The following is a 25,736-nucleotide window of genomic DNA, read 5'->3' on the forward strand; positions in this document are numbered from 1 at the left end:
CCAGTCCCAGTGCAAATAATATTTAGAGTTTGGAGGGTTCAAAGTCTGGCAGTGTAGAAATAACTTTGAAATGCCAAGGGAAATATTTATTATATCAGTTCATTAAACTGTTGCAATGACCAGAGTGGAGTCACATTTCCAGGAAGAAATATAAAACTTTTAATTCAAATTCCGACAGAAAGTGTGCTGCAAAACAAAATTAGCTACTTTAACTGGACCAAGTGACGAAATTTAAAGATTTTAACATAGAAGTTGAAGATTTTAAGCCATCGGTCCACCGATTTCACCTATATATCATTACTATAGATTTAATGTTATTAAGGTAGAAATTCAAACAGTAAAGCATGGACTTTTTTTTTTTTTTTTTTTTTTTCCTTCTTTTCCATGAGCATTGCACTCATACCGACTACATATTAAAAAATGTGTGGCGCTTGGTCTTGGAAGCCCGGGGGAGGAGGGATACAGGCACCTTTCCAAGTATTTTGGAAATGCTTCCAAAGAAAAATGTTAGAACACATTTTCACCAAACGTGTCAGATTTTTTTTTTTTTTTTCTGTATAATTTAAGGCCTCTCCAAATAAAATTGACTCTGGAATGAAAATTATTTTTTAACTGCTCGTGTTAATATCCTATGGGGACCTCCACGTAATTGGATTTAATAAATGCATTTCCCCTTATATTCTGTTAATTTGACTCCAAATAGCGTTTCAGGGGCTATCTTAGAAAATACTAAGAAGAAGCTTGACGTTTCCTCACGGGAGACCCAAATCAATCTACCTTATTTTCTACCAGCATCCCACCCCAAACCCTGCAGATCTCTTTTCTGCCTCTCCAGCTTGCAGCTGAAGGTCTCTCCTACCTCGCTATCATATTCTCCTATCTCTGCCCAAAAGCAGAGACTCTTCCTCCAAACTCGCCCCCCTCCCTGCTTTCTTTCTGTCTTTCTTTCTGTCTTTCTTTCTGTCTTTCTTTCTTTCCTTTCTTTTTTCTTTTTTCTTTTTTCTTTTTTCTTTTTTCTTTTTTCTTTTTTCTTTTTTCTTTTTTCTTTTTTCTTTTTTCTTTTTTCTTTTTTCTTTTTTCTTTATTCTTTTTTCTTTTTTCTTTTTTCTTTTTTCTTTTTTTTCACACTGACATCAGTCTATCAGGGTTACACACAAGACTGAGTCACGCACAGCGTAAACTTTTGACCCTCAACTTTTTGACCCCTCGAGCTATAATGCTGTACTAACAAGACCCCCAAGACCAGAGTTACCTTATACGTCTCTACAAACTGATGGCCCATCGTTTTCCCTATTTTATTTATTTTGTTTCGTGAATTCTCTTTCCAGGGGAGAATAAATATTAAAAAAAATCAGAGTTCTGCGAACATTAGATCTTTATCTCCAGATACCCCAGTGCTACCTTAAACAGCTGGAATTCTTCCCCCCCCCCCCCCCCCCCCCGTCCCCCCCCCCCCCCTTTCCATTTTTTTAGAAGAACAGGAGAAAAAAATATCCCCTTAGCCACAGATGGATTCACCTCGCCATGAATTGTTTTTCTTGCATTTGGCATTTCAGCTAGGTGAGTTGTAACTGCAGTAAATAATCTGGATGATTTTGGTTTGTTTTGTTTCGTTTTGGTTTGGTCTGGTGGGGAAAGAAAGGGGATGCTGCTGTGATTATTTTTGGAGCACCGGAGCGCTCGAGGACGAGCAGCGCCGTGGCCGCCCGAAGGGAGCCGGAGGCCGGCGGGAAGCGGCGGCGCTGCCGCTCCCGGCCTGGCCCGGCCCGGCCCGGCCCGGCCCGACCCGGTGGCGCCGAGCGAGCCCCGATCCGGCCTCGGCCCTCCTGGCAGTGAACTTGGTCTGAAGCGAGCTCTGCTGGCTGCTTGGGGACGTTACAGGCGAGGCGCTTGCACCAAATGCGCCGTCCCGGGTTGGCCTTTCGCCCCGCTCTGCTCAGTCCCTGGGCTCCCACCCATGCCGGTTGTACAGAACATCCCTGCCTAAACAGACCCGTGATTTGCCACCGAGCAAACCTCCTCTTCACAAATCCTAACGCGGTAATTTGTTTTGACTTGAAGGGTATATATGTATGTATATATATACGTACACATACATACACATGTTAAAAAGAGATAAATCAAAGGGGAAAAAAGCCTCATACAAGTCTTATTCTTTCAACGCTCGCTGTCAAAATAGTTTCTTTTTAAAGCTATTTAGGGTAACAGAACACGGAAAAACTACGCAGGGTAGACACCTCTCAAGTTAAGTTATCAGCCTCTTTCCAAATATCATTTATTTAAGTTTAGGACAGAAAATGTGGGGGAAAATCAGCTCAGATACTGAAATAGCCACGGCCTGAAAGAAAATTTCATTCTTAAATCCATTCTAGGAATGGAAAGAGATTCCCAAAGGAGGAGCCAAACCCCATAGAAGTCCTCTTCGTGTTCCCTACTTACAGAAAGACCTTTATCAATAAGGGGAAATAAAGAACAATTTCTCAGACTGAAATTCATCAGCGGGGGAGGGAAAGGGATTTGGGAAGTGGACCTGGAGGGAAGTGACTGTCTTTCCCTTCCTGGGGAGGTCATGGCATGTGTGTAGAATGGAGTAGTTTCAAGGGCTTTAAATAGAATGAAATACAAGAATTGCAGCCCGAAGAGTGCAATTTCTAGACCCTGCCGCCAGCACATCCCCACCAAGGCAAATAAGGAACCACAGCCTTCCAACCTTCATCTCTGTGGCCAAAGAGGGGAGAAGGAGAGGGAAGGGAATACTAAAGGAGATCCCTTTAGCTTCTCAAAAACATAATCACCACGTTACAGTAGTGTGTCCGTATTGGAGCAATATGAACCACATCCATTCTTTCTGCAGCCCTCCTCTTACTGTGAGTCACCAACACACACGGGCAGTGGGACTTGGCAAATTGAGAGAGTGAGGGAGGGGGAGAGGGTGAGGGTGAGAGAGAAGAAAGAAATAGAGAAAGAGAGAGAGAGAGAGAGAAGGAAGGAAGGAAGGAAGGAAGGAAGGAAGGAAGGAAGGAAGGAAGGAAGGAAAGAAAGAAAGAAAGAAAGAAAGAAAGAAAGAAAGAAAGCAAGCAAGCAAGCTGTGGAGCTCATGTTTTCCTTAAAAAGGTGACCCAGCAGACCCTGGGGTCTGTGTGAGCAAGAAGTGTTTTGTTGTGATCTGATGTTCACCCTCTCCTCCGAGAGAGGAGCTGGGGCTGTACAAGTCTGCTGACCTCGGAATGATCCCTCCTGCCTATGAATTATTGATGAGATATGAGCTCTGATTTCTCCTTTCAGTATGCAAACCCCATTATACTGTTAAAATGGCGATTTAATCGTTTAGAATAGCTTAGCTTTTTTCCAACTCATTTGTGCCCCTTCCTTTTCATTTAATTCTCTTAATTAAATCCTTTAACAGATTTTAATCACTTTTTGTTGAATAAAATAAGACATCATACACATCTGTAACTAGGTTACCTTGGCGAAGTTTGTTTTTGGTGGAGATTCTTTGTTTTGGTTTTGCTTCTAATTTGACCTGCATGGTTTCTTCTTTGAATTTTTAAAACCTGGGTGTAAGTAAATTTTATTTTGTGTCTTGCCATACACAGAGAGTAAAGAAGGCCTGAAAGTCACAAATATTTTAAGTAATATAAGAAAAAGTGATAAAAACAAATAAACCATGACATTCAAGATGGCCTGACAATGGCATTGTAACATTGAGCTGGCTTTTACATTGAAGTGCTCGTCAAACCTCCCTGTGCCACTCACTAACACACAAAAACATTTTCCCCCATTTATTGCGGAATAAACCTGGGAACAAAATGGGTATTTTACAGGTGAAATTTCATCTTTTTCATTCCTGAGCACAGCTGCCCCTCAGCAACAGCCTGGGCATTAGGGTTCCTCACTTGCCCTGGCACAAGGCCCTGGGGACAGAGCACAGCCTGTGCATGCCCCAAAAGTAAAGGACTTTGTAATTAATACAGATGTTCAGCTCGGCTCTTTCAGTCTGCAGAGCCCGTGGTGGCTCTTGGGTGAGAAATTACTGCTTTGGGGTTTGGCTTTCCCCCCACCCCCCCAAAGAATTAGAGAAGCTTAGGCACTGTTTACTAAATGAAATAGGAAACCTCCAGGGAAGAAGAAAGGCTAAAGAGACATGTCAAAGAAAAAAAAAAAAAAAAAAAAAAAAAAGAGGCAAATGTGAACATGGTTGTATCCATTTTTAATAATCCAAGGACTCCCAAGCCGCTGTGGCACAGGTGAGCTGATGAGGAGGCTCCTCAAGTCTTTGGGAGACTTTGCACATTTGATGCCAACAGACCCAATCTACCCAGGCAACCATCAGACTCAGTTTTGGGATGGTGGTAAATTAGAGGTTTTCCCAGTAAAAACACAGAGTAATCATAGAAAGATCTGCACAACTGCAGCTTTTAAAAAAGAAAGTCTATTTTCCTTCCTAAGCAGTAGCCATTTCCAAGATACCCTCCATAGTTATATACCCTGTATTAAGGCATTTTGTATTTATTCTTTCTTTTACAGCTACAGAAGAAGTAATTGTCAGAAGTCTGAAGTATGCCATTAATGTGAGAGAAATGATACAAACGAAAATCTCCTCCTACCTGCACGGTCAGAGCTCCTTTTTCCTGTTTATCTTCCTTATACTTCCTTTTCACCAGCAACAGGGAGATTTTTTTTTTTTTTTTCTTTAAAGGATGGGGGGAAGCCTGTGCTAAGTCTGTGATTCCTTTCAGGCTGTAAAATGGTAGCCAGTTATACTTCCCCATGCCTCACAGGAAGCTGAAGTTTAACAGACACACACATACACCCCATCTTGTTAAAAAAAAAAAAAAAAAAGAAGTGTGCTACATGATGCAGGTAGAAAGCACAGCTCATGAACAGAGAGGACAAGGTTTCATGTGAGTAGTGAGGAGGGGGAGGATGATCTCACTATGCCAGCAATAAAATCCAAGTATTTTGCTGCAACATAGGCCTGGCGCCATCCCTGTGTTCAGGCAGCTAAAATGAAGGGAGTGGAACAGGATTGCTATTGGCATTATACGTTGTGACCCAAACAGGCATCTCCTCCTTGCTGCAATGTCCTGTAGCTAAACTGCATTTCAAATTCCCTTTGGTCTGGCTATCTTGGTCTGTTTTTCCCTTGAAATAGCATGTTGTGTACACCAGGTGATTAGAAATGGTGATACTTGAGAGAAAAACATTGTTCCTAGTGTCATCTGGACTGGATTTGGAAGGAAAGTTTGCTTGCGACTGTATAAGAGACAAATCCTTTGAGTGGGGATGTGGGCATTGGACTTTAATGCATATGATACATAAGGGAGATGTGGATGGATGGACAGTTATATGGACACATGGATGGATGAATTTTGGAAACACAGTGTTTGTGAGTACGTATGCATTGAACGTATCGTTACATTTTCAGATATATATTTAGGAGAGGAGGTATGTCACTTTTCCTGCCAAAATCACTAGTTATCATATGAATTAGTCAAAATTATTTCTAGTTACCAGTACAAATCAGAAGGTTTAAGAATTACTAGGCCCACCACTTGGTCTAATCCCCAAACAATAACACACTTACCACAATAAACCTTTTCTTCCAAGTGCTTCTAACGCCATGTAGACAAAATGTCTGTAGCCTGTCATGTCTGTGTGTCTAAATTCACATTTAAAGACCATTCACTGGAATGCCGCTAGGATCTCATAAAATATCTTTATTATCAACTAAAAAGGAGGCATCCAGCTTGCACAGACATTAAGAAGAAGCAGTTCAGAATAAACTACAGACTGCTGAATAAGAAAGGTTTTCTGCATCCTGCTTCCCTTCTTTGAATTTCCAGCTTTTGCATTTAAGTTTACACGTTTTCAGGCAGACTCACTCAGGATTGTGCTGGCCACCCTCTAACTGGCCAGGAAAAAGCCAGAAGTTCAAATGATGATAGCAAAGATATAGGAGACACATGGAGCAGGACAGGAAAAACAGCCTGAGGAAGGAAAAGCAATCTCCAAAGTGTGCGAAAGGGGGACATTCTGCTTTGTGTAAAAGAGACGGACATGTGTCCACCAAATGTTGTCTTACCGTAAAAATCCCCGCTAAAGAGGAAAAAAAAAAAAAAAGCCTGTGAATACTCCAAATTCTAAAGCCTCTCCCCCCCCCCCCCTTCCCCCCCGCATACCCCTGCTTTGAACTTTTTTTTTTTTTTTTTTTTTTTTTTTTTAACTAACGAGGAGGGGGATAGATGTGAGTTGGTTCAGGTGTTGTCCCTCACCTCTTCTGCAGATGTGGTGTTTTGGGTTTCAAAAAGAAACCCCTCCAGGTTTTTGCTCTATTTTGCTCCCTCTTCACAGCTGTGGAACTCTGGCCTCTGGCCGGAGCCGCGGGCAAGGGCCACCTGAGCACCCCTACCTATGTAGCAGGGGGAACCAGAGCCCATCACAGCCCTTTGCCATTTTTACCTAAGCTCCGAGCCATGTCTGGCTCTGCTCTTCTGTCCTTCCCCGCTAACTTGTTTGTTTTTCCAAAGAAGAAGGCTGCTGCCTGCCTTTTCCAGAACGATGTCACTTTCAGAGAGAGAAGCAAATCTGTGACATATAGAAGGGGTCCGTACACAAAATGCAGCCTCTCTGATTATTTTATTATTTTTTTGTAGCACAAAAAAAGAGACAGACTGGAGACATAACAGCGGTCATTCAGTGTCTCCATATGGTAGAAACGAACTACGGAAATATGTGTTCATATTATTGGGAAAAAAAAAAAAAAAAAAAAAAAAAAACGAAACACAAGGGAAAAAAAAAAAAAAAAAGAAGAAAAAGAAAAGCTCTGGTGGAAGGGATAATACACCAGTCTCGACACAGGCCGAAAGCAAAAAGAAGTGCCCAAATTTCCTGGGCAAGCAGATTAAAAGAATTAAAATCAAAATGTGCTAACAACCTGAAGAGCACAGACATAATACAGCTAATTGAAATGCAGAAATATAGACCAGATTTGTGTCTACTTGCGAGCATTATAAAACACACCAAATCACCTCCAATAGACGAGCAAGATCCTCTTGTACTTGGCGAAGGACAAAAACAAACTTTGTCTGAAGTACACGTCCCCCGGCAAAGATACGATGGAGTTCGCCTTGCAACTATAGCGAATCTTTACATATTTTCAATTTCTCCCGGTTCCACAAAATTTACTGGCGGGCCTCGAAGCTGTGATGGAAATCTAATGCAATTTCATCTCTCGGGAGGATAAGAATTAGGACCTTCTAAAAGTGAGAAATAAAACTCGGAGAGAGGCAGACCCTCTTTCCTCCCAACTCAGCGTTTTTCCATATAAACCCTTAAAAATAGTTTGAGCAGATAATATTTCAGAAGAACTTACTTTCAGGACTCCAGTCTATTGGCTCTCTGGACTGAAAACTGGACCCGCAAAACATGTTCCCTGCAATTGCAGCGTTTATCTCATCTGGAAAAGTGCTCACCCATAGCTGCCCCTTACAAGCCAAACCAAGCAGTTAAAGTGTCACTTAACATTCTAGAGAATGTGAAATATATTGTACATTGTCAACTCCCCAAAACCATAAAACTAACTTTATGGACCTCACGTGACTTTTGAGAGCCAGTGAGGGGTATCTGTCTGAGGTCTGGGCGATTTTTACGATCTAACTTCTAGATAAAACCCTATCCATTTGACATCTAAATGTCATACCCACTTTTGGTATAGTTTGCTATTGGTAAAAAAAAAAAAAAAAAAAATCAAGGGAAGGCGAGCAAATGGTTTGGGATCTGACAGTCCACTTCACATTCCTCTCAAAATCACTTAAGAAGTACCTAAACAGTGGGAGATTAAGTTTGGTAAGTTTTAAGATCCAACTTTACTTGCTACGAACAAAAAGCCTAAGCTATTTTGTAGAGATGTCAGTGGCGTTTTGCCAAATAGAGCGACTTTAAACTGGAGTATCTCGCGCCTTGTTAGATTCCCTAGGTAGCAAAATTGCAACATTTGCCATCTTTGATGATGTTAAATTATATGCAGCGAAAATGACTCGTTGTAGTGAGTGTCAGTAGTTACAGAGTTGTAATCTGTTATTTACGTGTTGAGCCAGAGACTAGGATGTAAAATCAGTAAGCACAATAAACCGAGGAAGAGAGGTAGAGGAAAGATTACAGTTCAGCAAAGAAATAGTCTCTCTCTATATATACATATTATATATAATAAATATATCTCTACAAACACACAGATACGTAATTCCATAGAACACAGGTTTATGCGTACGTATATATTGATGTAAATACCACTCGCTTTTAGAATGTTTGTGTGTGTGTATATTTATATCTATGTCTGACAATTCCTGAAATGCACGTAAATATACTTGGGAAGAATTTATGCCATGTTACTGTAACTTGAAGTACTTTAAACTAGTTTGTCTGATATGCTGCTGTAGCGGGGGTGGGGGTATCTGTGTTGTTTTTAGGTAAGCAGCGTCTGAGAAATGTGACAAGTTGTGTTTTCCGCGGAAGGTTTCCCGTGCAATGCCATGGCGTTATGTGAGCGAACATTTTGTGCTGCCGGGCTGCGAGCTCCCCGAGAGCTGCCCAGGAGAGATGAGGGCTGCAGCTCTGCTGGGATCTCCAGGCAGGCTGAGCTCCGTGCCAGGCATGTCCCTGCTTTAGCACGTACTGCGGACTCCTTGTGCAAGCCTCAGAGGTTGGGTATAAAGTGCAACTGGGAGCCTTTATGAGTAGGAGAAACGTTTATTTGACTTCAAGTAAAGCTACAAACAAATACAAAAAGCTTATTGGCAAAGTACTAACAGGCAGCTAGACATGACAGATGCCATTTTTACACATAACATTGCATTCACTCTGCCCACTACGAACTGTCTATTAGTCACATCAGAAATATTTCTAGTATTTACAAACATTAGAGCACTTTATCGTTGGTCCAATCTTATACATTTATATATATTTTTTTTAATAATGAAGTTTACCCACGTCTAAGAGTACATCTCAGAACTAGCCTGGGACTAGAAATCCCGGCCTGAAGTTTGAACTAAAACACAGACTGGACAATTTTATGACAGAAAGTTACAAGAGTTTTTTTATTATTATTTTTCCCTCCCCCCCTCTTTTTTTTATTTTTTTTCCTTTTTTTTTTTTTTTTTTGTTTCATTTTTCTTTCTGCGACTGTAGTGCAGGAACCCCCGATTTTAGCTTAGGCAGAGAAGAACTCACCCAAAAAACAGTAAACTCAGGAAGGGGAAAAAGCAACAAATAAACAATTGTATCTTATCAATTTATAAATAAGTTATAACATTTAAAGGGCTCACGTAAACATGCTAGCTTTCCAGAAAGCATCAAGAGAGCACGGACACATACATTTATAAGAACAACAAGAGCATGAGGAGCATCTGGAAATAAAATTTAATTAAAAATAATAATAATTAAAAAACCACGACATGAACTCAGTTCTGGGATAACGGTACCATACGCGTTGTTTTAGAATAGCAACAACATGCTGAAAAGAAGGTGCCTCACTGTACAGTACTCCAAAACTAAGATCTGCTGAGCTTTATTTATTTATTTACGTATTTATTTAATCTTTCCTCTTCTTTCCTCGACATTCCTCCTCTATAATTTATGGCTGAAAGGCGCTGCCCGCAGAGGCTAAGCTCATGCTTTTCAGTTTATTATCCTTCTTCCATTTCATCCTCCTGTTCTGGAACCAGATTTTGATCTGCCTCTCGGAGAGGCAGAGAGCGTGAGCGATCTCTATTCTCCTCCTGCGGGTGAGATATCTATTGAAGTGGAATTCCTTTTCCAACTCCAGGGTCTGGTAGCGAGTGTACGCTGTCCTTGCCCTCTTACCGTCTGGTCCAGTCATGTCTGAATAACACGGACAACAACGGGTTTTTGATTTCTGTTTCAAGTCTTTCTGATAGGATTTTTACTATTAAGGCTATTTTTTAGTACGGGGGATAAATATTCACCGTCTTCGGGCAATTAGGAACGCTGCTCTTTCCCAAAATAACAGCCTCTCTCCCCCTCCCCCCCGGTCTCCCTCTCTTTCCCGCACACCCCAGACACGTGTAAAAACCCCCACCTTTGGTCCCTCCAGAACTGACACCCGCAACTCAATATTCATAATTTAACTGAAGAACCGAGATTTTGAAATCGTCTTTTTTCGCCCTGACTGGGTGTTTTTCTGCCTGCTTGCTGGGTCATCTGGTTTAATACTGCTTTCGTTCCTCCGGGAGAAAAAAAAATAAAGGGGGTGGTGGTGGTGATGGTCCTCGCTGTTCCCCGTGCTCTGTATTTCACTGCAATTTTGGTTGTGTCAAGAGCAGATTGTCAAGAATACACCCAGCAAAATCAGAGAAGGAAAGGACTGAGAGACCCATCTGTGCATATAATGCCATTTTAATGGTCAATTCTTTCTTTTCTTCTGCCCCCCAAGGAACACCCCCTTCCCTCAATTTCTGTATTACCTTCTCCCACCATACACATATAGCTACTAGCTTGAAACAAGCGCACATTTCGCGGCAAGAATAACGAAACTAAAATAAAATCTCCCCCCTCCAGGCGCCAGAGGCAGCTTTAAAGCCGTGATCAGAACAAGAAATGCAAAAAGCAATAAATAGCTGCGTTTCTGATCAAAGCGTTTCCACCGAATAAAGGGAAGGAGAGAAAATAGGGAGTGGGGGGGGAAAGGAAAGGGGGGGAAAAAGCGGGGTGTGAGAAAATAAACAACGACAACGACAACGACCGAAAAAGAAGTAGCTGTACCATGGCTAATGTGAAGTTTCCTCATCCAAGGGAATATCTGAGGTGCCTGCCCTTCTGTTGCTGCGGTGGAGGTTGCGATGGGCTCTGCCTGCGCTCGGGGGATGCTGCTGCTTATTGGAGTGCCCTCGTCGGCTCCCGAGGACGCGCTGGTCTCGTCTAGTTCTGTGAAATTTGTGTTGGTGCTGGCAGAAGTAGCTTGGTCGGAGGGGGACGGGGCGGGCTTGCCTCCATGGCTCTCGCTGTTGGAGCAGGGAAGGGAGTCGGGAGAAGATAAGGAGCAGCTAGACGCCTGTCTAAACCTGCTCTCCTGAGCTGGAGAAGGGAAACCGCGGGAGCTCTCCCCCACAGCCCCAAAGTGACTAGAAGAGGCTGAGCGGTTGATGCTAAGGTCCATCCCATTGTAGTTGTAGCCATAAGAGCTGGAATGCATGGTGCTTGAATCTCTGTAAGAACCGTTCATGGAACTGCTGGTCCCATAATTTAGTAACTGATAGTCGGGGCCATTTGGGTAGCGCCCTGAGAACGAGTTTACAAAGTAAGAGCTCATTTGGGTTATTTTGGAGGGCTTGATTTGTGGCTCGTGGTCGTTATAACCCTGTGCTTGACGATTTATGATGTATTAATGAATTATAGCAATGCACTGTACTTCGTTTTTGCTATGTATGCGGCCAAATATGGGGGGAGGGTGGGGGTGCGTTTGGGAATCACGTGCTTTTGTTGACCAGTCGTAAATTCTCACTGATGACCTCAAGAGGTAATTCATGCTCTATGGTTACAAATAATGACGATCGTGGAGTCGTTAGGCCCAAGTCGGTGCGCGGCGCCCCGAGTCCCCGGGCGCGCCGGCGCCGCGCTCGCCCCACCTTGGCGGAGCGCGCCACCTGCCGGCCGCGTGGGGGCGGCGCAGGCGGGGCCCCGGCCCGGGCCCGGCCCGGCCCGGCCCCGGCCCCGGCCCCGGCCCCGGCCCACGCTCGGGGTCCCCCGGCCCCGCTTTTTGCCTCTTCAGAAATCTGCGCAGCAGCAGGGGAGATCCTGCCGCGGCGAGCGCGCCCGCGCTTTCCATGTGGCTCTTCTCGCCCCGCTCGTTCTCTTTATTAAACCATTATTTCTTCCTTTGTAACAGCACTGCGGAAGTTTTAGAGGCAGCGAGGGATGAGGTGTTAAATCGCTTTTAGGCCAGGCAGCCTTTTCCTTTGATATTTGAAGGGGGGCAATGCGAAGCTGCTACGGGGGAGCGCGGCCGCGCGTGTTTATTTCCGAAGGCTTCGCCACTGCTCCGGGAGAAGTCGAGCTTCCTGGCACGCTGAGCGTGCTACCAGCGATGCAGTCGCACCGTAACTGGGGAGCGAAAAAAACGCGGAAAATGAGGAAAAAGGGCAGAAAGGAAGGTCCAGCCGGTGGAAATGGTTGACAGCGTTGCTTTTAGGACAATCTTGTTCCCGAGCGTTTCACGTCCTCTTTAACCACAGCATTGTGTTACGGTGTTGTTCCTTTCCATTTGCTAACCTGCAAGGAATACTGGGGAGCAAAAGCACTCTGAAATTGGTAAAAACATTGTGAAAGGTCTGTGCGTTGTTAAGCATTACTTTTTCTTCTCGTTTCCTCTCTCCTTTTTTTTTTTTTTTCCAAGGCAGCTCAGGAATTTCATATGCTTGTCTGCAACTCATTGGAAATTATGCGCCATATTGAAAGTGACATATAATTATAATAATTACGGGCAATGAAAAGCGTGGCAATAATAGTAAATGTCCTACAGCTGTGAAGCTTCTGCATGAATTGATTTTAGAAGTGACTGACATTAAACCAGCTCGTGGCATGGGGGAATGCGTTCATACATAGGTATTTTTGTGGGCAGTGGGGAAAGGGAATAGAGGTAAGGGGGTACTGTTTCATAGCTTTCCTGCCATGTGAAGCTTCAAAAAATCGTATCCACATTAGGCTGGTCTGGTTGCTTGCTTCCAGTCCTAAATCCCCAGCAGAAAAAGCACTTCCTTTTGTTTAATTACAAAACCCAATAAAAGTTTCCTATTTGCATGTACAAGGTTCCCTTTAGGCACAGAGCATTACCCACCCCATCCTGAGCAAAGTTAGAATATCAGAATCCACTAGTAGACTTAGTTTAGATTTTTTTTTCTTTTCCTCTTTTTTTTTTTTTTTTGTTTGTTTCCCATAAGTGCATGCTATATTCCTGTAGCCGAGAAGTTATACGTTTCATAGGAAAAAATCCCTTGAAATCTGGAGTATTTTGCAATACACTTCACTTTGATTTGGGGATATGAAGCAAGGGACCAGATGTTTGAAAGATGCTAGGCAAATGTTAGGTATCTTTGGTAGATAAATGAGAGCATATTTTTGCCTGTTTCCTTGATTTATTATGTATATGGAGAGCATTTCGTCATAACTCTTTGTACTATAACAATAAAAAAGAGCGATACTAAAGCAGAATGTCAACGAGGAAATAATACTGGTGAAAGGTCTTCCATTTAAGATTACACAAAAAGAGGGAAAACCAGATTTATCTCTCCAATGTAACTTCCGTATGCTTGGAGTTGCTTGTCCTTGCAGATTAGAAGACAGTGTCATAAAGAGAGTAGCAGTGCTTTCTTTACAACTCCGTGCTCCTTAAGACTGACAAGTTCCCCTGAAAAAGGGAAGGATAATAATAATGACAGTGTGGTGTGTGTGAGATCGAAGACTTTTTTTTTATTAGAGAATTCCATGGTCATACCTAAGACAAACTTCAAACACAACACGTACAAAAATTAATAAAATATAACTTTTTTTTTCTGTTGTTGCTTTTGCATCCCTTTAGGTAGTATTCGTTCTTTCAGTAGATATCTTATTAAAAAAAAAAAAAAAAAAAGAGAGAAACTAATTACAAGACCCCAGGGCTTGATTAATTTACCAAAGGAAAAAAAAAAAAAAAAAAAAAAGGAAGAAACCCTATGTCAACCGTGCATAAAACATTTTTACAAAATTAAGACAATAAACACCCCAAATGACATATATTGCAGCACTTCCATTAAATACAAGAGTTAGCATATTACTAACAGTGACACCAAGGGTAGAAACACGGGTAGGAGTCCTTTTTTTTTTTTTTTCCTCTTTCTTTCTTTTCCCCTTCTCTCTGCTTATCTCCTTTTTTTTTTTTTTTTTTTTTTTTTTTTTTTTTTTTTTTAATTGTTTTACTGTGGGGGAAGGGGGAAGTCTAGGAAGAAAAAAACGCAACTAGAAGCCTGATTTTTTTTTTTTTTTTTTCTGGACACGACAGTTTACTGGGAACACGAGTCCATGGCATTGGTGGCCCAAACTTTCTAGCTGTTGCCGTTGCTGTAGAGCGCTTGTCCCACCAATGTGCACGTTTTCCCTTTCCTCGCAGCCAGCCCACACCACCCTCATCCTCTTGGCTCTCACACGCACGCACTCACTCCCTCTCTCTTTTTTTAAATAATACTTTCACTCCGCCGTTTTCTCCTCCTCCTCCTCCGCGCTCAGCTGCGAGGAGTTGAGCAGTTTGTTCTCTTTTTTCCACTTCATCCGGCGGTTCTGGAACCAGATCTTGATCTGCCGCTCTGTCAGGCAGAGGGAGTGGGCGATCTCGATCCGCCGGCGCCGGGTCAGGTAGCGGTTGAAGTGAAATTCCTTCTCCAGCTCCAGCGTCTGGTAGCGGGTGTAGGTCTGGCGGCCTCTGCGGCCGCTGGGCCCGAAGGAGGAACCTGTGACACCCGCAAAAAAAATAAAAATAAAAAAAAAAGAGAGAGAAAGGGGGCGGGGGGCGGGGGGGGGGAAGCCCCGGGGTTTAGCGGGGCGGCGGAGGTCCCGGGCAACTCGCGGGGACGGTGCCGCCTGCACCGTGCCTGTGTGCGGAGGAGAGGGCGCCTGCTCCCTGCCCTCCCCAGGTTTCAGCCAGCAAAAGCCCCCCCGGGAGCCTCCGCGGCCGGGCCGCCTGGGTGCGCACCCACGGAAAGCCCGCGCGGGCTGCGGGCGGCCGGGCAGAGCAGGGGGCTGATGCGGACCGCGCCAGCCTGCAGCGGGCTGGAGAGACAGGACGAGATCTATCTTACTCCGCGATGAAAAATCGCAAGGTGTTCTCCCACCCCCACCCCCCTCCGCTGTTTTCCACCCTACCGGCAACTGTAATAGATCTGAGCATTTAAGCAATAATGAAGTGAATCGATCTGCCCAAAGTCGACATTAAAGAGGATACAACGCTTTATGTCCCTGCGCTAATGGACATCAATTCGGAACTTAAAAGGCAACAAATGCATCTAAACATGAGGATAAGGGTGGTGAGACTCTCTTTCTTTCTTTCTTTCTTTCTTTCTTTCTTTCTTTCTTTCTTTCTTTCTTTCTTTCTTTCTTTCTTTCTTTCTTTCTTTCTTTCTTTCTTTCTTTCTCCCTCTCTCTTATTTTTCCCCCTTCTCCTGATTGAGGAAACAGCACTTAAAAAAGTCATATATCATCAGGAGAAAAAAATTCTCCCCAGGCAGACTTTTCATTACGTGTAAGTTTCATTAAAAATGTAGCTCTCTCCTTTCAAATATTTAAACACTTCTATATTATTTAACTCCAGGTCGGCTATCTAGAAAGAGAGGAAGCTGCTTGAGGGTGTGGGTACATGCATGTGTAAAGTCATCCAGATCTGATTTAGAAAAGATATCTCCCTGTGCGTTTAGGGAAGACAGAGACAAATCATTATGACTGCGTGACACGCAAACTGGAATGTGGAAGAAAAAAGGGGGGGGGGGAAGCAGAAATACTGTACCAGGGATTAAATAGGGAGCAAACTTTTTTGCTGTTTTTCTAGTGGGGAAGCAGGGGGAACTGGTCGTAAGGAGAAAATACTTCAGCGGCGTGAAGTTTTGGTGCGTGTCAGAAGCAACTTGAAGCCTCTCATGTTGCCTAACTTCCCCGCTGGAAGTTTGGGCTCTAAAGTGAACCTTATTCCTACTTCCCTCGCTCTCTCGCTCTCTCACTCTGGCGGTAACAAATAAGAAAGGGGGGAGGAGATTGATGTATTTATTTCTGTAAAAGAGTAAACTCACTATTGCAAGAGTTCATCCGCTGCATCCAGGGGTAAACCGGGGCGGAACACTTTTGCTCCTCGCTTTCTCCGAATACAGTTTTGCTCTGCGCGCAGTCCGACTTGCGCGGCTCGGGGGCGAAGGGCACCTCGTCCAGGTTGGAAGGGGCGCACGCAGGGTCCTTCTCCCTGAAAAAACCGCCGGCCCCATAGTCACAGGCGGAGCTGCGGCTGTAGGCTCCGTTGCTTTGCTGGTAGTAGGGAGAAGAGGCATAGCCCTTCTCCTGGACTCCCGTGGCTCCATAGGTGGTGGGGTAGTGCCTCAAAGGATCCGCATAGCCCGAGGGATATAACGGGATCTGTCCCAGGAAGGGCTCCTGCCCCGCCGCCAGACTCACCGGGAAGGTCGAGTTGACAAAATAAGAACTCATTGGAAGGAGCCTGCCGTCCTTTCCCGGCTTTATGATTTGTTGTGTTTTATAGTCCAAGTGGTTTAGCTATTAGTAGTATATCGGAGATTGGGTTTTAGCTGAAGGGAGATGGCGTGGTGCCAGCGAGGGACACAAGGAAATACAACCATCTGATCATGGGCTGACCAATAGCAGGCGCCTGAGGTTGCAAAATAGCACCCATGAGGAGCTGAGATTGCACCAGGGACCCCAAGAACAAACCATCCACCCCCTTTTCCCTCCCTTTTAAACAACAGAAATGCACCCCCTTAACCAAATATATGATATCTGCGGAAAGAAACGTTCCCGGCGCGCTCAGAGCTTCATAAATAAATGCTCTCCCCCCCTTCTCTCCCCCCCCCCGACTTCAGCATGGGGGAGTGTGAATGTGAAAGCCTGTGTGTATGGATGGCGGTGCATCCACACACAAATAATGTATACAAATACCTGATGTAAGTGGGAAAAAAAAAGTTATTTATTTACATTCGGAAAACTTTAACCCTTCGTGTCTGCAATTCGTCCTGAAATATCTGGGTACTTTTCTACAGTTAAAGAAAAAAGTTGTGTGTGCGAACTTTGCAAGGAGGAGATCCCGTTGGTTAAACTAAGAGATTTCCTATAGGAGAAGAAACGGATTCTGACAATTTATTTCGGTTCATGTTTACCTAATTACTATAGATTAGCATTCCATGTTAAGCATTCCCTGTTAAGAAAGCTGCGCTGGATTAAAACAAACATTCTCTTTTCATACATAGTATCTTTTTCGTTTATTTATCTGCAAAAGCTACATATTCAGGAGATAAATGGAAAATCGAAGTATTTCCTTTATCCCTTGCTAAATCCCGATCTGCTCTGGAGTATTGTACCGCATTGTGCCCTCTTGCGTTTTTTTGTTAATACCAGATCTATGCCCGACCTTTTTTGGAAGAAAGAAAAAAAGAAACAACAAAAAAAGAAACTTTGTGTTGCGATCAAAAGCTGAGTTTATTGATTGTTACTGATCGAGATTAAAAAAAAATAAATCTATTATTGTATTTATTTTATATTATTTTATATTATATTATTTTATTTTATATTATTTTATATTATATTATTTTATTTTATTTTATTTTATTTTATTTTATTTTATTTTATTTTATTTTATTTTATTATTATTTTTTTTTACGAGAGAAAATTTCGTGGTGTGGTGGTTCTGCTGTCTTGGAGGTGCGCAGGGACCCTGCCTTTTTACATCCCTCCTTTCGAGCCCATCCCCACTGCAAAATACTTATTTTTTCAAACTTAAAACGTTGAAAGAGATAAGCTCGAAAGTCTAACGCAATTCCCTGACATTCCAAAAGCTGTACTTTCTTTTGGGGTTCGACTAATTTATTTTTATTTTTTTCCTGGATTTCGTCACCAGGGATGTACTCTGCACTACCTGGTGCATCCCCTCTTCAGACCTCTGTTTGCTCAAGGTAAAGTGGGATCTCTATTCGGTGTCTTCCATTTTTTCAAGTGGGAAAAATCAGAGCCATCTTAGAGTGGAAAAAAAAAAAAAAAAAAAAGTAATAATGAAAACCAGGACTGTCACTGATCATTCGCGTTATATAAAGGATTTGTTTCCTGTCCGAATTTGTAGCCATCTGTCTGTCGGTTCTTATATGCAGTGACATGGCACGCCTTATAATATGCACTCCCCTGTACTTGAATCTGTGGCAGTGTGCGCTACAAACCTAGAATTACATATATTATATGTTCACTGTAAAGCTGCCAATGCAGCTCTCTGACAGAGCTTTAAGTATCTACGAAATTCGTATCTTATTACGAGCTAATTTATTTTAAACATCATATTTACATAAGCACAGCCAAGATTGTTTAATGCCACGGCTGCAATGAACGTTTCGAATGAAACGTAATCCTTATAATTCAAGGAAGTAACATGCAAAGGAAGTAGTTTTCCATCCTCCACCCCCTCTCTGACTGATATCTCTTATATTTGTTCTTGCAGAGTTTCCCTTTGTGTATGGAGTGGACCCAAACTTACGTAGATCTACTTTATTGGTATGCAAGGGAAAAAAAAAAAAAAAAAAAAAAAAAAGGAAGATTGAAAGGGAAGAGGAAAAAAGAAAAAAAAAAAAAAGATCGGATGAGAGATTGAAGTTAACTGCTTTGCTGCTTTGCAGGAGCCATACAGCTCATACACTTGATTTGAGAATTACACAATATTGGTAGCACTACAGAAACAGCGATTATCTGGCATGATCAGCTTTGCTTGCACATTTTTGGCTAAGAAATTGATGTCCTGATAATTCAACGCGTGAGTACATCTGCTGAAAATGCTTGCTATAATATTTTCTATCAGTTCTCATTACTTCTCTGCAAGTCAATCCCTCAAAATATTTTGACACCGCCCCATCCCCTCCCCATATTTTACCGCAGTAAAATACTACTCGTTTTAGCGCATTTATGTCTAAAACAGACTTTTAAAGTGGCTTGACTGTCGCCATTGTATAAGAAAATAAAATGAATTTAATCTGTCCGCTTGCTAATTGCTGACATATTAGACACGCTATAGATAACATTAATACATCCCGCTTCTTAGAAGAAGGGTGAAGCTTCTCTTGACACTGCAGATGGTTATTTGTGGGAGGAAAACAAACAAACAAACAAACAAACAAAAAACTAGAAAACTTGATTTCCAACCTGAAAAAAAATATGTGTCATAGTGCATTTTGAAGGGTCAGAACCGCAGTCTAATTGGTTTCCCACATATAATACATGCAAATTCTAGTTAGAGGTCTTAAACCGCACTAAATCTCAGAGAACTGTACATAAAGCACGGAGGTGGTTTCTCTCCCCATCTAAATAGTTTTACCAAAATAATTAACAAATAAATAAATGTTGAGTTATTGTTATAGCTACTTAATAGACAATGTCCTGTCTTCTCCGCCAAAGTCCCCATGTAAATTTAAGACCGATTTTGTGATATTTTCTTTGGACGACTCTAGCGCCATACAAGCCGGGAGTGACAGAGACACAGAGCAAAGAATAACGGATGCAGAAGCAAGCTTATACAGCAGCCCTTAAGTTAGATTTGTCTTTGACCGTACTCATTGGCATATCTTTATTCAGTCTTTGGCCTCATCTGCTTAAAAACAGGCACAGGGGTTGCTAAGAAGGAGCAATAAACTGGACAAGTTGCAAGAGATGCCAGAAGGTGGTATAACGTATTTCAATATGCGCTGGGAACCCGTCTTTCCTCTCCTGACTGACATCACTCAACTGGCGAGGTATAAATAAAGATAAAGAGACATATTTACAGTATGTACAATCACAGCTATCTGCCCAGAAAGGTCTCGCTTTTTGTTACTTTGCTTTTCTGGCCAGCAAATGCCTCTCCACAAAGTAGAGAAAGGCAGATAGATGAGGGGATTAAAACAACACCCAAATATTTCGAAATGCAAACAGAACAGAGCATTTCTTGTTTGAAAGCTAAACCGGCTAAGAACTTGGTAGAAAGTTCAGTGCAGTTGGTTCCAATAAAAAACGAAACTCTTTTTCATGTGGAGCTGGAATTCCCGATCCTTCTGAAGTGAGAACACAGCGGGGGTTTCCCTACCGAGGGACTTATTGCAGCCATAAAGTCAAGCAAATACTACAAAAAAAAAAAAAAAAAAAAAAAAAAAAAAAAACAACAACTTGTTCCTGGAGTCAGACATAGAAAGCAATTGGCAGCAGAGAAGCCTCCCCTGTAATGCTCATGCACAGTAAAAATCACATTGGGGAAAGAAACAACCACAGAAATCATGTATGCACTGCAGTGCTGGCATGTTTAAAACAATGACCCCTGAAGGTGTAGGAAAAAATACTTGCTCTCTCCGCACATAACCATCTGAAACTTAATTTCCAGCAATTTAAGTTTAATTTACCTGACTTCCCGTGCAGTGCATAATAACCTTCTTAATGGGATCTTTGAAAAGAAGTAATAATAATCTACCATTGTTCCATTAAAGAGTGCAGCTAATTATTAACAAAAAGGGGAGGGCGGAGGAGGGAGAGCGGGAGGAGTAAGGACATTGGGGTAGTCAAAGTGTATTCATACTGAACTATTTCGGCAAAAGAAAACCCTGAGACCGGGGGAAGGGGGCTACTAGTAGGTTGGATTGGATACGTTGGAGAAGGTAAGGAGAAACCGATACGTATCATAAAATGTGGAAGGCGAATGCTGCGAGGTGTTGGGAATTACAACATGGAACAAGTTAATCATGGATGTTGTTAGTCAAAGGAAAGTTGTCTCCCCTCTTTTTTTTTTTTTTTCTTTTTTCTTTTTTTATATGTAGTCACTCGACATCTCGCTTTCTTAGAGAAAGTGTCACTAGCCTAGACGTAAACAGTTGCCAGGAAACTGTGTGGTAGAAAGAGAAAACGAGAGGGAGAAAGAGGCAGGGAGGGAGGAAGGGAGGGAGGGAGAAACCTTTTAAAATAACAGACACGCATTGTCCCTTCAAAGCTCAGAGTAACTTAAAAGTGATTCGTCGTCTGCCTTTACTCTCTGTTCCTTCCCCAGCAACCACCTCAATTTTGTGTACACGACTTGACATATCTTTTCCAGACCCCACTGAAATGACCACTCGAAGCAATAAATAAATAAAAGCTTCTCTGCCTTTTATGATTAGCTGAAATCCCCAGCCTCGCCTTTGCCTCATACGTCATTACCGTGTTTCATTTTACACGATCTCCGCTTGTGTTCACGCTCAGCAAACAACGGGCTATCTTTCATCTTCCATGTGTGTGTAGATAGATAAATAGAGAGAGATAGATAGCCTTTAAATGTATATGCATGTATATATTTATACACATACGGCAAGCGACAGACGCACAGTTGCACACACAGAGCACTATACATCGGGGTGTGCGTAGAGCAACACACATTCGTACGGGGTGTACATTGCCCATATGTCAATGCCCGTATATGTGCAAGCGCATCCCACGTACACATATTCAGACACTTTAAGTCTATGCAAACAGATAAAAACACATCTCCCATTTGCAATTCCCAGCAGGGCACCAAGCCTCAAGGGTGGAAACGCATTCGAGAGCCGCTTCCCTTCCCGAGCAGCGCGGAGCCAGGCCCCGCTGGGCGCTGCCGGCCGCCTGCTCCGGCCGCCCGGCCGGGGAGAAGGGACCCGGGCAGGGCCGCCCACGCCGGGGCACCGGCTGCGGGGAACCCCCGGGGAGCCGCCGGCCGCCGCCGTCGACGGTAGATGGCAGCAGACGGCGGGGAATGGGCGAGCCCCGCAGCGCGGCGGCGGCACCGGGGGAACGGCGCCGCTGGGGGCTGCCTTGGTTTTATTCTATTTAATTTTATTTTCTTAAATTAGCAAGCAGGAAGACTGCGAGGAGGGGCGCCCGCCGGCAGCAGCGTGGGCCCCCCACCCCGGGGCACTCGGAGTTTTTCTCGGCCATCCCACGCCGACCCGTGCTGACGAGGTTAAAAAGACTTGACCGCACCGAAGTGCGAGGTTTCCACAAGTGGTTTCCCACGCAGGATGCGGAAGAATCGGCATAAAAGCGTTTTGGAGCAAGGTTTCTATTTATTTGCTTGTTTGTTTTTTAATTAAGAATTGGAAAAAAAAAAAAAAAAAAAAAAAAAAAAAAAAAGAAGAAAACGAGCGCGGAGAGACTTAGAGGAAAAGGAAAACAGGCGTGCGAACCAGCATTATATTTTTTCCCGTGATTTATGAAAAATGTAACAGGTTCGGGAAGAAATATCTTCTAAAAATGACTTTCTGTTTATAATTTCCACGGCTTGCGATCATTTACTCTGGTCCACACAATATTCAGACACAGTGAAATTAGGTGAGATAAATTGTCACGTCATAAAATGGTTTATGCTTAAGTAATGAATTTCTTATTACTCAATCTCGCTTCACATATAGAGGCTCCTACATCCTCTTATTTAAAAATCACCTCATAACAGTAGCAATTAGTACTATATTTAAACAACCCGAAATCTAGAAAAAAAAGCATTCAAAATGACGGGCATCTCCGGACAAATTCTCCTAAAACCGAAGGCAAACGTTAGGGTATCAGACAGGCAGAGGAGAGAGAACACGGGGGAAACTTGCACAAAACCTGGTTGGAAGCTGTGGAAAAGGACCAACACAACGTGGGTCTGAAACCCTACCCGGTATTCCGGTATGAAAATCCGTAAAGACCCGTTAACACTGAAAAACGCAATTAAATACGGGGAGGCTTATTGAGTCGCAACGTCAGCTTCATTTGGGAGTTTCATGAAGGAAAAAAACAATAACAACAAAAAAAAAAATCACAATGAGAGCACTGCGATCTGGGTTGGCTTCATCCTATTATCTTTTTTTTTTTTTTTTTTTTTTTTTTAATCTCTCTCTTTTCGTTTCTCTTCCTCACCCCCTCACACCTCCCCCCCCTTCAAATTTCCCCCCCTCCCAATTTCCAGAACCTTATTCTTGGGAACTGCCGTGAACTGCCCTCTTTGAAGAAACCACCCACATAATAATGACCCTGGAGAGCAACGCAAAACCCAACTGGCTTCCACACAAACTTCGGCAAATTACTGGGCGCCTGAAGACAGGCAAACTGTCAAGAGATTTTGCGAGGGAAAAAAACAAAACAAAACAAAACAAAACACAACAACGACCCACAAAGGGTTTGGTAATTTTTTAAAGACAGTATCTAAAAGCTTCCGTCACCGATCTGCTGCAAAATCCTTCATTCCAACTCTACAATCTCCAGGTGACCTTACAGGTTACTTCTTATTCCATTCAATTTCTTCCTTCCTTTTCTTTCTTTGTCTTTCTTTCCTCCTTCCTTTTCTCTCTCTCTTCCTCTCTCTCTCTCTCTCTTCCTCCCATCCTTCCATCCTTCTTTCCTTCTCTTTCGTTCTCTTTCTCTCTCCCCTCCCCTTTATGCATTTTTTTCCTCTTTCTTCTCCCCCTTTTTTTCTCAGCTTATGTTACACTTTTAAGGGGAAAATTTCACTTAAAGAGATTTTCACCACCCCGATTTCTTCCAGTGTCTCCTTTCTCCCTCACTCCACCCTTTTCTTTCTACTTGTCCCCTTGGGTAGGGGGAGAGAGGAAAATGGGGACTGGGACAGAAAAGGCAGATTGACAAATACATTTTCTCAATGAAAACGTTAAATTAAGAGAAACAGATATTATTCCCTTACCTTTTGACGTCCATTTCTGTGGTATAAGTAAAATATATAGGGAGAGAGAGACAGCGTTTGCTTATCTGTTAGCTGACAAATATTGTCCCAACCTGATAGCCGTCGATTGCCTCTCTGACTTGTGATAGCTTCTTGCATTTCTGTCATTTGCACAGAAAATGAAGTAACTTCCCTCTTTGAAAAATGATAGCCTCCACTCGGTCCAGAATCTCCTCTGCCCCTCCATTACTGCTGAGATTCCAAGTCAGCAGGCAAATTAACAGAGGAATCAGAGGAATTAAAAAAAAAAAAAAAAAAAAAAAAAAACACTCTTTTCCTATATGTGTGCGGATGTGGGTGTCTATGAGTGCGTGTGGATGTGTGCACAGGCGTCCCCCCCTCCTCTCTCCCCTATTTTAGCCCTATCGAGCCTATACACAAAAGTAAAAAAATGTAAAGAGGCGAGAGCCCTATAGAGGACACTGATCCGACCCAAGGTGCAGCGGACAGAAGAATGGTGCAATATAACCACATGGGAAATAATAAAAAGTTCATGTTCACGGTTAGCAGTCCACATGACCGGCTCTGGCCAATCCCAGAACCCAGCCACTCATAAAGTTCTATCACAAAGTTGTAAATTTTCATAAAACAACAAGGAATTTATTGCATTTCTTCATGACCGGTTTAACAGCAGTCTTTTTCTTAGCCGCCATCTTTTTTTTAAAACAAAAATAAAAGAATATGAAAGGGGGTTCAGAGATTTTCCCCCCCTTGGTTGCATGTGGGGGGTGTTCGAGAGAAATGATCGAATAATTTCTCACGTAATAAGCTATGAACAATAATAACTCCTCTGAAATAAAGAGATTGGGCTTGGGTTTGGCTTTTAGGTGTGTAAAGACACAGTAAAACAGTGGGGTTCGGGCGGGAATTTTTTTTCTTTTTTTTTTTTTTTTTTTTTTTTTACTCATTTGGGAACCTTTTTGCTGAAAAGGGCAATTACCAGGTTTTAGGGAAGTAATAAATAAATAAATAAATAAATAAAATAAATAAAATAAATAAAATAGACGGTGGCCGAGGTGCTCATGCCCTGGGCAGAGAAGAACCGGTGGGGTTCGTGCCTCACCGGGTCCCCATGGCTGATCACCCCCGCAGAGCCACTGGGCCCCCTCTACAAGGTGGGGGCGATTTCCTGGCAAACCTGGGATGCCATGCCGGTAAGCCGCTGCCCTGGGTTTATTGTATTAAGGCATCGGTGGGGGACGTTTTGCCTTTTTCATGAAATCCTCAATTTCTGCTTATCCCCGATGGCACAGGTCCGTGCCAAGGGGGCAGAAAGCCGGGCCAATGCAGCAGAGCTCCAGGACCGGGGGAAATTTCTAGAACTGCTTTTTTTTTTTTTTTTTTTTTTTTTTTTCTCTCTATGCAAAGAGATTGCAACAACGGATTTCACCAAGAAAAAAGGAAGAGTTCCCTTTATTTACCCTTCTCTTCAAGTAGGATATCAGTGTTCAGAAGCCATAATAGCTGCTCTCTTTAATAATGGACTTGCCATAATTAGTGTACGTAGTATATACTGCAAATCTGTATTATAGATGTGGGTGCGCCGATACTTGACGTGGCATTTTATTTTCGCTGGAACCTGCTGAAGACGCCCCGTGCGCCTTCACTTAAGACATGAAGTCATCTATGCTGGTGGGTGGTGAAAAGGCAGGCAGACAGAGCCGCAAGGAAGGAAAGGTGGAAAGCTGCCATTACAAAGCCAGAAGTGCTTCCAAAGCTGTCTGAATTTTTCCGTGTGTGCATCTTGAGCATGCATTTGTCGAGCAAGTTATGTGGAGCCTCCGCTGGAGGAATCCGCGTCTTTACTGCGCACCCTGGAAATATAAATAAACAAACAGGCACGGGTGGGGAAAGGGCGGCGAAGGTTGGTCCCTGCGCAAGTGCTTAAAGTTACTCACTTTTGTTTTACATTGGTGATTTTCCTGCGTTTAATTGCTTTAATTTATTTTATGCGCGCTTTGATGTTAAACATTATTTGGTACTAATGAAATAGTTCTAATCCGCAGTAAGGTAATTGAAAAGCGGAGAGAGAATCTCTCTCTCTCTAAAAAAAAAAAAAAAAAAAAGAAAAAAAAAAAAGAAGGGGGGGGTGTCAGAAGAGGATTAAAACAAAGGGCGGAAAGACTGTTTGGGCTGCTTCTGGCCTCTTTGCATTCCTTCTTTATACTTTTACCTACTTCAGTAATAGCCACAGCACAATCCCAGGGAGAGAGAGAAATGACCAGCCCGTATTTCCGGAGCCCGGATTAATAAT

The 25,736-nt window shown here is 42.9% G+C and overlaps 3 protein-coding genes across 7 annotated transcripts; 1 reads left to right on the plus strand and 2 right to left on the minus strand.

Moving 5' to 3' along the window:
* Positions 1–1,483: 1,483 nt before the first annotated feature.
* On the plus strand, positions 1,484–25,256 carry LOC311423002 (uncharacterized protein). Of its 4 annotated transcripts, XM_084496589.1 has the most exons (5): positions 1,484–1,560; positions 4,528–4,614; positions 18,242–18,294; positions 21,294–21,493; positions 21,615–22,118. In XM_084496589.1, the coding sequence occupies exons 1-5, from the start codon at positions 1,509–1,511 to the stop codon at positions 21,736–21,738; spliced, it is 516 nt and encodes a 171-aa protein (XP_084352715.1). In that variant the 5' UTR covers positions 1,484–1,508; the 3' UTR covers positions 21,739–22,118. The 4 variants fall into 4 exon arrangements, 1 of the variants encoding a protein (XP_084352715.1); XR_014685548.1 differs by lacking the exons at positions 1,484–1,560; positions 4,528–4,614; positions 21,294–21,493 and adding exons at positions 18,417–18,550; positions 22,712–25,256 and having other exon boundaries at positions 16,405–18,294; positions 21,615–21,819; XR_014685549.1 differs by lacking the exons at positions 1,484–1,560; positions 4,528–4,614 and adding exons at positions 16,405–17,708; positions 22,712–25,256 and having other exon boundaries at positions 18,417–21,819.
* Positions 8,729–11,419, minus strand: HOXB5 (homeobox B5). Its single transcript, XM_084496576.1, has 2 exons — positions 10,780–11,419; positions 8,729–9,879 (listed from the first exon to the last, which is right to left on the minus strand). The coding sequence occupies exons 1-2, from the start codon at positions 11,324–11,326 to the stop codon at positions 9,632–9,634; spliced, it is 795 nt and encodes a 264-aa protein (XP_084352702.1). The 5' UTR covers positions 11,327–11,419; the 3' UTR covers positions 8,729–9,631.
* HOXB6 (homeobox B6) lies at positions 13,463–16,343 on the minus strand. 2 transcript variants are annotated; one of them, XM_084496583.1, is made up of 3 exons: positions 16,201–16,314; positions 15,825–16,053; positions 13,463–14,495 (listed from the first exon to the last, which is right to left on the minus strand). In XM_084496583.1, exons 1-3 carry the CDS (start codon positions 16,231–16,233, stop codon positions 14,236–14,238), a joined length of 522 nt encoding a protein of 173 aa, XP_084352709.1. In that variant the 5' UTR covers positions 16,234–16,314; the 3' UTR covers positions 13,463–14,235. The 2 variants fall into 2 exon arrangements, with proteins under 2 accessions (XP_084352709.1, XP_084352708.1); XM_084496582.1 differs by having other exon boundaries at positions 15,825–16,343.
* Positions 25,257–25,736: the final 480 nt, after the last annotated feature.

Source organism: Aythya ferina (genome assembly GCF_964211825.1).
Source record: "Aythya ferina genome assembly, chromosome: 23".
Classification (NCBI taxonomy): Eukaryota; Metazoa; Chordata; class Aves; order Anseriformes; family Anatidae; genus Aythya; species Aythya ferina.